We start from the raw sequence: 13,343 nt of genomic DNA on the forward strand, positions 1-13,343 counted from the left end.
GATTACATGGGGAAGAGGATGGGAGGGCAGGATAGGATAGGGGAGAAAATATGAGGAGGGAGAGCTAAAGGCCATAGCAAAACTATACTGAGACCTACTATGGTAGAAGGTTCCTAAAACATATACACATACGAATGGAATTTAAATGAACTTATCATATAACGGGGAAGGCAATGTCCCAACTAGACATATTAGATCACCAAGTACAACCATCAGTACTGGGAATGAGCTATATTTTTTTGAGTCTTTGGCCAAAGGGGTTCTGTAGAATCTCCCCACCAAATTCTAAATTGCCACAAAATTGGTCACCTTCTACAACCAGAGGGTAAGGTTCCATTGCTGAAGAGTCCACTTACTTAGGCACTGAACATGAAGAAATCTAGCTGGCACTCAACTAGACGTTTCATCTCTACTGACTAACATTGCTCATAGTGCAGGACGGTGCCATACACGTTACCTGAGGAGAAAAGCAGTCATCAGTCTTACCCAGCTATGAACCCCAAGAGCTACAACAATGGCCTGTCTGAAAGATATCGGTACAACAGTAGCACAAATATTATGGGAACAGCCGTCCACCTTTTTGATTGGATTTAGGCCTCCCTCTACCAGTGAGCTTATATCTGACACTGCTAATGAGGCCCAGAACCTGAGACTAGATAGATAATGGGACCTAGGGGAAAACTTACTATAATTAGCCCGCTAAATGAGCATAACAATAAAACAAGCTTCAGGATGAGTAAGTCCATGAATGTAGAGGAGGATCAGCCATGACTTACCTTATCTGCCCCCGAACCAGAGGCCTGTTCTTTGTTCTATTCATGTTTGAGTCGAATGGCACCTCAAAAAACTGGAAAAACAGACAGAAAACAAGAAGCTATTAAATACCATATATTGACACTCTTTCCTCAGCAGATTTTAGCCCTTTCCCTTCTTTCTGGTGGTGGCGGTGCCAGAGACCTCTCATCCACTAAGATGCCCCCACTTCTCATCTCAACTCTGATAACATGAAGTAATACTGTGTCGTTTCCTAAAGAAAAATTCTCTGGGAGAGACAAACTTTAAAAAAATGCACTGTAAAGAATATGTATTTTCACTCTCATTAAAAACGGTTTGCTAAATACACAGTTACAATCTTTAAGCCCTGTTGTTACAGATTTAAGGCAGAATAAAAATAAATAATTAAATAAATAAACTCTTTCCTACCCAAGTTGCCTTTCACACCTGAGTCCACCACATACCCCATGCCTGTAGGTATATCGGCCATCAGAACTGCTGCTGAGACCAGGAGCAATTACCAGCCCAGATGAAAGAGTTGAGGTGAGGCTATGAGTTTGGTTTTCTTGCTCTGCCGGGCACAGGCTAGATTTCACATGATACAATGATCATAAAGCTTACAGCACCTCAGCCTAAACAGTACACTCAGCAGTTGTCTCTCATGCCCACAATGAAGTTTTTTGTTGTCTACTTGTCAAAAGGCAGCTCAAGAAATTTCCAAATCCATGATAAACTATATAAATAAGTTTTATAATTTGTTATCAAATGTCTCCTACGTGTCAACTTTAGGGGTATATAAGTAATCCAAAATCTGACCAGTTATTTGAGAAAATCTTTGATTAAATGGGCTGGAGGCAAATCAGTAGAAGAAACGGTAATTCAATAGAAGTTAATCTATCTTCAGCCATGTTCCTTAATAACCCCGGGAACTGTTCCCACAGTGACTCAATGGTCGAATCATAGTAGTGCGATAAGGGCTCTGAGAAACACTAACAGGAATAAATCTAATTAATGGTGCTTACTCAGTGTTTCCAAAACTTATTTGAGCATGAAATCTTTTTTTCAAGAAAAACATGTTTAACAGATTTCAGAAATGTCTGGTCTGAGTCTACATCAGTGATAGGAATCACTTATCCATGTGTGCAAACTGTAGCTCCAAATGCTGGGCTCTGCACGCTGAGCTCTTACAGGCTAGAGGAAAACATCGCCAGAGAGAGCAGTGTAGGAAGGGCTGGGGTACTTAGAGGAGCCATGCGGTGCCGCCTATTAAGAAACACGCGTGTCTCACTGTGCCTTCTTTATACTGCTGCGATGAAACACCACAGCCAAAAGCAACTTGGGAAGGAAAGGGTTTATTTATTTTAGTTTACAACTCTCAGGTCACACTTCATTATGGAGAGAAAGGAAGCCAAGGCAGGAACTCAAGGCAGGAAACTGGACCCAGGAACTGAAGCAGAGACCATGGAGTAATGTCGGATGCCAGCTTACTTCCCATGGCTTGCTCACTCTGCATTCTTAGACTATGTAGGACCACCAGCCCAGGGACGGCACCATTCACAGTACACTGGGCCCTCCCACATCAACCATCCAAATGCCCTACAGACATGTCTACAAGTCATCTGAGCATTCCCATCCTGAGGTCCCTCTTCCCAGATAACACTCGTGTGCATCAAGTTGACAAAAAACAAATGACAACCAACCAATCCCACCCGGACAACTGACCACTTGTCATCTTGACATACCAATAACTTCCCTTTCTTGCTTATACCCAAGATCTCATATCAATAAACATTACACGATAAAACATATTCCAACTTTTGAAAGCCACAGTCTTTAGAAACTCAAACACTTTATAAGTTCAGCCTCTTTAAAATACCTAACACCACTTTACAATTTGAAGTCTCTCAAGTGTCCCTGTAAACTCAAAACTAAGTTACAAACTTCTTACTCTAAGGAGGAAGTGCCAGGACATGGTTACAAACAAACCAAATGAAAACCAAACGCCAACAGTGTAAATCAAATCCTGCAGCTCGATGTCTTGCATTTGGGATACGCCCATGATGTTCTTGGCTCCAAAGGGCTTAGGCCGCTCTCCCCTCTCAGCTCCGCCATCCTTAGCACACAAAGCTTGCCTCATAGACTCAGGCCAGCTCCACACCATGCCTGCCACTGCCCCTGTCTTTGGAGTCTGTCATCTCCAATATGAAGGGGTCTCCACAGGCTGCACCTGGATCACTAACCTCTCCTGGGCATGCTTCACGGACTCTGACCCTGCTACATGGTGTCAAGTCTCAACTTCTCTTCATGACCCCTTCAATCCTAGCATTTCCAATGTACCTTAGGCTCCACTTTTACCAATGTCTCTCCTGGCCTCTTACAGTGAAAGGTCTCAGCTGCTTTCTATGAACCCTGCATGCCTTTAAAACTTACCACCTGGCAGACCAAGTTTGGCTGCCAGCATGAGCTGGCCTTGGCCCCTTCTGTGTGCTGAACTTGAGAAAATACTTTAAGAAGATTTTATCTCAATGATGTGTGTCTCTTAATAATCAAAGCTGATTTTTCAGCCCCAGCTAGTCACCATCAATTGTCCTAGTAAAGGTTGCATTGCCACCAATTCTTAGTCAACAATCTCAACAGTCTTGATAGGGTCTTTGCTTCCTCCTGAAGTATCACATCTGATCGGAAGTATCCTGATTCTCTAATTTCTCATAACAGTTCATTAAGCTCTGAGCATTCAGTGGCCTTCTATACTTCTACACTCTTCCTCAAGGTGACACCGTCAGGTCTGCTACAGCAATACTCTATTTCTGGTACCAATTTCAATCTCAGTTTGTTTTTTATTGCTGAGATCAAATACTACTGGCCAGAAATAGCTTGTGGAAGAAGGGTTTACTTCATCTGACATACTCCATTACTGAGGGATGCCTCAGTAGGAGCTCAAGTCAGGAACTGAAGACCATGGAGGAACACTGTTTCCTGCCTTGCTCCACGGCTCTCCCTGTTCAGCTTTCTTTCTGATAGCACTCAGGACCACTGCCCAGGAGCAGTGCCATCTCCAGTGGGCTGGGCCCTCCGACATCAATCATTAATCAAGAACATGATCTACTTACTGTCTTGCCTATAGGCCAATCTGATGGAGCCATTTTCTCAATTGAGGTTCATCTTTGAAAGAACCCTAGTTTGTTAAGTTGACAAAGAAATAACCAGGACACACACATTAAGAATCAAGCAAAGTTGTGTTCTGAACTATTTTGGAAATTGGGAAGTCTCACAGGCTTTAAAAATTCAAACATTTTAAAAGTTCAGTCTCTTTAAAATGTATAACATCACTTAAAAAAATCTAAAGTCTCTTAAGCGTTGGTTACTGGGTTGCGTCTCACATCTTACTTAGTGTAAGCTGCACAGCATCAAGAAGCCAAAAAGCTTGAAGAAAACGGAGAGCACCCAAAGACAAATACTGTCTTTTCTCCTGTAGGGGAGCTATGAATGCCTCTGTGTGGTGGCTGTAAGAGCATAGATAATATATTGCTATGGTCTATTTGGAAACTAAATTTGCTTGAAAGGTGCATCTGAGTGCCATGCTCAGAGGGACGAACTGTGATGGCTCTGTTTCATGTCACTTTGCCTATTCTGGAACAACATTGCCCAAAGGTTTTCCTGTGTAGCTGTGGGACAGAGTCTGTCACAGAGCTTAGTGAGATCTGGAAGTAGATGTGAAGTAGCAGCCATGTTGATTCTTGGAAAGCTGGTTCCATGTCAGGTGCTGTTTGTAGCTTACACTCAGCTGTAGATCTGATGGCCGCACACTGTTGGATGGCTGCACACTGTTGGATGGCCACACTCTGTTGGATGGCCACACACTATTGGCTTCCAGCAGCACCAGGCTTGCAGCTTCTCCAGCTCAGGACAGATCTCCTCAGGCTGCAGCTGGTTTCCAAGTTCTTTCAGCTTCTGAAGATCTTGAGCCAAGTTTTGTGCTGCTCTCTGGCAGGTCACCTGGAGCATTGGTGGCAGCTGCTTGCACGAGTGCAGATGGTCCAGGTTTGTCCTCTCTGGTCGCTGTGTTTCAGACCCCACACTGCTCCCCTCCTCCTCTGCTTTCTTGATCATGGCTTCGTTTATGGACCTAGCACCACGCACAAGCAAACAGCCTTACCTGGCCTGCTCAGTGCTTAGGTTGCAGAAAAGCTGATCCCTTATGTTTCTCACTGTGGGTCTGACACTGTGATCAAGCTATCACTGACATGGGTTTCTGTACTTAGTTTTAACATGGCTCCCGCTGAAAGTGCTTGACATGGGACTGAAGAGGTGATTTAGCAGGTAAGTGCATGTATTGCTCTTGCCTCCTCTGCACCTAATATCAGGTGGCTCACAATGCCATACATGTAATTAGAATTTGTTTTAAAGGGCTTTTCATTTCCTATTAATCCAAGGGGCAGACTTTTTGAGCTGTGAATATAAAATTCTTATCATTAAAGAGACACAGTACAATACTATGCAGATGAGTCTTCATTGACCATTCCATGAGCCATCAGTGCAAGCGATGCTTATAGATAGGCATGGACTGCTATATTCAGTAAAAAGTGATGTATAATCTGTAAGTATTATCAGTGATCTGCCTGTCAGAATCCACATTCTGTACTGAATTAGCTGCAGTCTCATGTTAAGAGAGTCCGTTGTAAATGTTCACATCACCACCTTACCCCAATTTTCAAATACATTTTTTGGGGCATTTGAAATGACTTTTTCTTTCTGGTCTGAAATATGTGTTTCATCCTCACTGCATGGACTAATGAGGATTTCAGTCACAAGCTATGCTATGCTATGCTGCTATCTACCAGGTGTCACTCTTAACACAGCACAGAGACTGGTGGTCAATACTTTTCAGGGCTTGAGCTCTGTCATGGGTGTGCACACATGTGCTTACTCATTATGCAGGCATTTCCATGAATTAGTTCATCCAGATAGGAAAGATGGAATGGTTTTTGTTCTTCTGGGGGGTCAGCCATCCAAAAACTGGTGACCAGGGCTAGAAAGCAGCAAAGAACTCCAGGGTGCCACAGACTGGTGGCAGCGTTGGACTCCACGAGGGCCTCAATTTCTCAAAAGCAACATCTGGGCAGAAATTCCATGCTAACTAAGCCTGTGGGTTGATTTTAGTGACGACGGCACCCCTTCTGCACACCAAGGGATCAGAGTTCCTGCTGCTTGATTCTGTTTCCCATGCATTTTATAGAGTGTCTTTCAGTTAGCTCATTGCTCTGGTTTAGATATTTAAACCGCATTTCCAAAACACAGAGCAGAGTATGTTCAGAGAAAGTTTATGCGTGTTAGCAGTTAGACTGCAGACCTTATATGTAGCAGCCGTTTGTTGCCTACTCATGTTTCCCTGTGGTATATATATATATATATATATATATATATTGCTTTCATGGCTTTAACTATTTCTGAAGCACAACTTGAATTCTTGCAATGTGTTGAATATAAAAGACAAATATGATATGAACCCTCAGAATGTACAGTTTCCTTGACACCCAAGGAAGATTGGTTTCAAGATGCTACGGATATTCGAGTCCCATAAATGGAATGGGAAGTAAGGCATGCAGAGTACTGTCACACTTCCACATGCTGTATGTCACCGCCAGGCTCCTTGCGTCACCCACGACAAAGTGAATGCTGTGAAGTGGCTGCTGAACTGCTGAACTGCAGCAGAGTACAAGGAAGAGCGTGCTGACTCAGCACAGACACGTCCTGTAGCCAAACACTCCTGACTTGGAGGATTAAATTTATGGGCCATGCAATAACAAATAAAACAAAGAGGATGAACTAACTGTACCCAGGAGAGTTCAGAGCACACTGAGAGTGACAGGCTGGGGAGAGATGGACAGCTCACAGGTCTCTCTTGGGCCTAAGCTGCTCTTCTAACAGAAGGTTCTGCTCAGGGTTTGAGTGGCCACAGGACCGGTAACCTCACTTCACTTCTACGGTCCCCTAAGAACCTATCTCATCTAAACTGGGCCAGCTGAGACTCCTTCCCTGGGACAGTACAAGGCAGCAGGGAAATGTGACCAGCTTCTTTCACTGCCGATGGCCACAGAAATAACACTCAGAGGGAATAAAAAGGGAGGAGAGACCAATGCTAGGGGGCAGTGATCCGGAAGGCCCTCACCTCTCCTTCTTCAGTTCATGAAAGCTTCACAGGTACTGACTGCACTGTCCTGGGAGCCTGAGGAAGGAGAAATTCCAAACACCGGAGCAATGAATACCTCATTTTCCCCCTCAGCAAACAATATATTTTCTGTCTAGGTTAAAATTTCAAAAGAGCTTTTCCTCTCAGTCTGTTTTTGTAAAATTCCACCAATCGTTTAGCCATTTTTCATTTTGAACTTTTGCTTTCTGCCTCAGGCTCACAGCCTTGTCACACCCTCAGCTACAGGCTCCCTGCCCTCCAGCAACTCCAAGATCAGCTGTGTGCTTACACTCCTAGAGTGAGGAGCATTGGAAACAAAAGTCAGCCTAGCCCAGAGGACAGGGCCTTGCGAGCTCTTATACCTTGTGCCACTTGCAGAGTCACCTTCACATGACTTCAGCCATCACTGCTCTGGCTCCTTCTGGGTCTTGCTTGGGTCTGCTTTGTCTACTCCTGCATATACATTTGCTCTAGGAAGCAGGAAGTTGGCTCCAGTGTTCCCTGCTTCCTAACCCAGTGTCTCATGCAGGAAGCTGAGTCCCTGCTAGTCTTGAGAGAAATGTTCAGAACCAACAGGCCCTGGGACTGTCCTGAAAGCACAGGGAGGGAGGTGCTGGTGGGGACATTGTGACACACTGCTCCAACTCAAACTGCAAGTGCTAATTTCTATACTCTGAAGAAAAAGTCCACACTCAGAAGAAACTATGAAGGTGCTGGGCAGATGGGTACCTTAATGCCACTTACAATGTCTATAAGTTATGCTAGGGAAAATATCCAACTAGGTAACAAGACACATCTTTTCTCCACCCACTTCCCCCCTCCCCCTCCACACACAATGTGAGAGCAACATTCCTCCAAAGGCCCTCCAGAAGGACACACCCTGCAGTTCAGGGCTTGTTGCTCCATCCATCCCCTCGAAAGCTGTCACTGTGTGTTTGTCATTCCCATCCAGCTCACAGCCTAACAGCTCGATAGTATCTCCATCAATCTCCAACCAGATTAAAAGGGATGTTTAAAAAAAAAATAAAAAGCTCAGAGAGGGGCTCTAGCAGGACCCACATATCATTTCTTCTTACAAACCAGTTAAGATGCCCAGGCAGCTGTCACTTTTCCCTTGTTACCCATGCCCTACTGGTCTACCTCCAATAAACAAACTACAACTCATTCCCATTGAGATTTTCCCCATGAGGCATTTGAAATAGCCAATGGAGGCAGTCTGGCATCCATCAAAAGTGGTTTTCATGCACATGGTGACTGGGCAATGTTCTTTGAAGAGGTCACACAGACCACCTCTCATGAAGGCTTTGTCCTCAAAAGAAAAAAAAAATAAAAAAGGCTCAAAACATTAGTAACCTAGTCCTTATTAAAGGCAAGTACTGCATCCTAGAGTAAAAGAAAACCCAGCCCTGCCTAGCTCCCAGAGCCTCTACTGTAAAGTGACCTTCTGTTCCTGCCAGGGGATCTCAATTTGTAAACACTGTTTTCTCACAAAAGATGGAAGGAAAATGAAATATTTATAATACCTGTCTCTGAGTAGTGAGAGAGGGTGATTTATTACTCTTATCTTCCCGATTTTTCAGTGTCTATAGAGATCATGCATTTTCTAGTTAGGGAAAAACCAAAAGTAAGGCCAAGCCAGGTGTGTCGCTGGTACACACCTTTAACTACAGCCTTGAAGAGGGAATCAGGGAGATGGCCTGTTAGAGCCTACCCTGACTGCATGACCAAACTGATACGACACCTAGATAGCCACTCTCTAAGTTAACTAAATAAAATAATTACTAAACTCATCCAAACAAAACCAGCATTAAGGGAACCCTAACCAATCATAATCTGTTCTTCCCACAGAGTCACATAGGAAGACAAAATGCTAATCTCCAATAAGTCACACACAGTCACTATCACATCCCCAGAATACCCCAGGGGCTCAGCCCTCCTAGTCACTTGCTACTTTTCTACCATCTCCCCCAACCCGCTGACCTCCTTCCTTTCACTTTGTACACAGCAGTCAGTGATCTTTCTAGGAGCTAAGCTGGCCATGTTCTTTCCCAGCATAAAGCATGGGCAGCAGCACCCAGGGAATGATGTGAATATTCCAGCGAGGTGAGCAAAACTCTCCTAGCCGTCCATGCTCCTAGACTCTTCTGCCAGTTCTTCGGAGGCAGGCTTTCAGCAGTGCACACACCATGCTGCCTCTGTGGGGCCCTGCTGACTCATGTCAGGGCTGACTAGGCTCCTCTAGAGTCCATGTTTGGAGCCATGCCTGTACAGAAGCATTGCATTGTAAACGCTGCCGGGTGAGGTATCACCGTTCTCAGGACATGCTTGCCAAGGTCCACTAGGTCCTCACCACTCCTCACTGCCAACCCCACTACCCCGCCATTCAGCTCCAGTGCTCCAGCCCGTAGGGAGGGCTATCACTCGGGCCATTCTCAAGCAACTGTTGCGTTTCTCCTTCCTCCACCTTCAATGCTGCTAACTAACTCTGTTACTGAGCACCGGCTCCCTCTAACAGGACACAAACTCCTTTTCCTACTCCCAACCAGGCACTAGTCCAACCTGGAACTCCTGTCTCCTAGCTTCCAGGAAACTCAGTGCTCCAGTGCTCCTCTCAGCAGATTCAGCTTGTATCTCTCAGCGATGGATTCCTCTCCTGGACATCGGAACAAGCCCAGCGCTCCCCAGACAACCCTTCCTCTTAGCTCCACACACCTTCCAGAGCATTATCTACTTCAACACAAGGTGAACTGGAGAGAGGGAGGATGAGTTGAGTTCACAATGCCCATGCTTCCTCAATGTGGAGTCCAGAGTGAGTTGAGAGTCTTCTAAACCTCTAAGCAGGCTCTAAGGAATCTCCATTCAAACAGCTGCCAACGGCTATAATTCCCTCAGAATCTATTCTTAAAATAGTGAGTTCTAAAAGCTGTTCTGAAAAGGAAATAAATGCACCCAAAGTTACTGGCATCAGCAGACCCTGCAAAAGCAAACCAAACCCCTCAACTTTAAAAGATTGGGAAAATGACCAATTAGTACTACTCCAGTTGTGGCTCACTATAGACATAAATCTGGTTAATGAATAAAATCCTTGTAGAGCTCTCTATCTACAACTGAAACGCTATAGAGGCATCTTATGGAATGCAACAATATTAAAGAATACAAGATTAAAGATTAAACAACAGAACAACATCTTGACTCTCAATTGGCTCTCTAAAATGCAAACGATCTAAATGTCATTGATAAATAAAGGAAAGCTCTATCACAAGCTGTGCAATGAAATGCGCCAACCTGCAGAGGGTCGAACGCTGCTGCTGTAATACACATCTGGTCACAGTGGGTGGGGGTGGGGGTTAGAGAAATCATTAAGCAATCTGAGAACTCCCAAACAAAGACACTGTAAAATTCTGTACTATAAAGCAAAGGAAACACTTAATCCCTCAGGAGCTGCAGTATGTATTTCAACTGGGTTATCCCTTCCCGTGGAAGGACACAGCGATACACCAAAACCTGGGGTGACACTGGATCTCCACTCTGCACATGTGGCACAAAGCCAGTATGCCTCGCTCTCCTGGCACCTGTTGTCTAATCATCTGTGAGAGATTATTCCAGGCAGCAGAAGAGGAGGGGCAGAAGGAGGAAGGGGAGGGGCAGAGGGAGGGAAGAATGCAAGCCTTTCTTATCAGCAAACACAGTGCTACACACACTGACCTTTTAAATGGTAGTTATATTTGCTTTCTATGAACTGCCCCAAACATTACAGTGTATCTTTAAACCTTAGACCCCATGAACCTATAGAGGGAAATGACCTGGTTATTATGAGACATTGTATTCTTCATGCCCTTGAGATGCTGTCCTGGGGCAATCACAGCACATTTCAACCTCCACAAAACATCAATATTACAAAATGTGTTTCCTTGTGAATCTTAATACAAAACTATAATATAGTAAGTAGAAGCAAGAAACATCCCCTTGAAATAATAAATAACAACTGAATAACATGCACATTAAATGAGAAAAGTATGAGGCTATTTCTGCACATGTGGGTGGCAGAAGGTGATTATTCCTACCACTGATTATTCCTACCAGGTTTTAACAACTGTCCTGTGCCCTGTATTCTCCCTGTTCCACTTACACTCTGCTGACTGAAACTGCCCTCGCTGTAGCTGGTAAGCTGAGTATGTGTACAAGTAGACCGCCCATGTGTGAGAAGCGGGTAGCAGTTCCTACTGAAAGATGTGGGAAGGCTGGAAATTCCTACCGAAGGGTAAGCCGTTTGTCATGCAGGATGGGTAGGAATGCTGGGTAACTGCCCAGAACCCTCAGAATTTAAGCCTTTTATAGGCTTTTCTCTCAGAAGCCACAGAAAATCACTTATTGAGTACTGCTGTTCTAGAGAACACCACATATACTTCCCACCTCACCACAGGGCCTGAGGACAGCAACATGGCCAACCAACCTATGCAGGGGAAGTCGGAATCAACACTAAATATCTCCAAGTCTCCTGCTAACAGAAAATGGAGAAAATGTTTTGTTTTTTTCTTTTTTTTCTGGTATGTGAATAAATACAAGATATTAGGTGTTGCTAAGAAAGATGAAGCCACGATAAGGACAAAGTTCACAATCAGGACCAACAGCGGTGGCGCAGCCTTTGACCCCAGCACTCAAGCAGGTGGATCTCTGAATTCTAGGTCAGCCTGGTCTACAAAGTGAGTTCCAGGACAGCCAGGGCTACACAGAGAAAGTATCTTTAAAAACTGAAAACAAAACAAAACAAAATCAAACAACCCCAAAGCAAAACAAACAACAACAACAACAAAAACCAAGATAAAATTCACAATTAGTTTTACAGTGATTCCTTAACTTTAACAAACAAACAAACAAAAAACCCAACCAACCAACCAACCAACCAAACTAACTAGCCAACTAACTGATTGGTATAGTAGGAGTTTATTTTTAATTTTCTGCTAAATAAAAATTTAAAAATCAGATGCATTTTTAAGGTTTATTAGTTTTGTATGTGTATGGATGCGTTGCTCACATATGTGTAGCTGCCCACAGAGGGCAGAAGAGGGTGTCAGATCCTGGGGAGCTGGAGTTAGAGCCAACTGTAGGGCCAGGAACTGAACTCACGTCCTCTGAGAGAGCAGTCCTCTTCACTACTCATTACCTTTCCAGGTCCCAGGCTAACTTGTTAAAACACCCACAAAGTAACTGCTATGTGACAACAGCTTTTATTAGTGTGACTCAGGAGAGCTTAAATGGGTTCCATTTGGTCATCAAATCCCAATATTAAGAGAATCACAAGCTTCATATATCTATGTCACTTATCTGACATAATTCTTTTTGTTTATTGGATATTTTCTTTATTTACATTTCAAATGTTATCCCCTTTCCTGTTTCTCCCCCTCCAGGAAACACCCTGTCCCATCTTCCCTCCCCCTGCTTCTATGAGGGTGTTCTTCCACCCACCCACACTCTCCCACCTCCCCACCCTTAACTCCCCTACACTGGGGCATCTATCGAGTCTTCATAGGACCAAGGACCTCTCCTCCCATTGATGCAATTTGACATAATTCTTAAGAGGCAGGAAGCATTATGGTGTTCCTTCTTAGCTATCCATGTAAAATCGGAGTGAAATCTTGGGACAAATGTTAGTTCGCCATTAAACATTCTGAAAAATGTATTAATAGCTGAACTTATTTTGAATTATTATTTTAATTTTTGAGAACCTTAGTTTAGTCCTTTGAAGGGGTGCGGCATTCCTGGGCACTGTGGTAAGTGAGGTATGAGGGTCAATGGAGCAGGCTTCCATTTTATCTCTCTGCTCCGTTTATACACCTCAAACAGAGGATGCATACGACAGCAGACTTATGAAAACTGAACTATACTTGATCCTAGCTAAAAGGCCAGGAAGCAATTAATATTTTCAATTTCAAATACTGGGTTTGAGTTAACTGGAAGATGCCCTCTTGGTCCCAACTGGAGGTTGAATCTGGAGTGTTGTGAATTTTCTTTCTTTTTTTTTTTTCTTTTTTTCGTTTTTCAAGACAGGGTTTCTCAGTGTAGTCCTGGCTGTCCTGGAACTCACTCTGTAGACCAGGCTGGCCTCGAACTCAGAAATCCGCCTACCTCTGCCTCCCAAGTGCTGGGATTAAAGGCATGTGCCACCATGCCCGGCTGTGAATTTTCTAGATAAATACTTTACCAAGAAACTGTGTGCCCAGTCTGCTCTTAATTTTTATTTTAAGACAGGGTCTCAGAAGTTGCTCAGGCTGGTCTTGAACTTCCCTGTAGCCCAAGCAAGTCTTGAAAGTGAATCCTGTGTTTAGCCTCCAGTTACTTAGAATTACAGGCCTAGGTCGGAAAGATGGTTTTCTAAGAG

The 13,343-nt window shown here is 44.0% G+C and overlaps 1 protein-coding gene across 1 annotated transcript in view; it reads right to left on the reverse strand.

Moving 5' to 3' along the window:
* LOC110305849 (protoheme IX farnesyltransferase, mitochondrial) overlaps positions 1-13,343 on the reverse strand; it is a 118,171-nt gene that overhangs the window by 30,361 nt on the left and 74,467 nt on the right. Inside the window, exon 5 of the mRNA XM_021177982.1 lies at positions 777-847. Coding sequence (XP_021033641.1) covers positions 777-847 — 71 coding nt within the window. The remainder of the gene's footprint in view (positions 1-776; positions 848-13,343) is intronic.

Source organism: Mus caroli, chromosome 11, assembly GCF_900094665.2.
Source record: "Mus caroli chromosome 11, CAROLI_EIJ_v1.1, whole genome shotgun sequence".
Classification (NCBI taxonomy): Eukaryota; Metazoa; Chordata; class Mammalia; order Rodentia; family Muridae; genus Mus; species Mus caroli.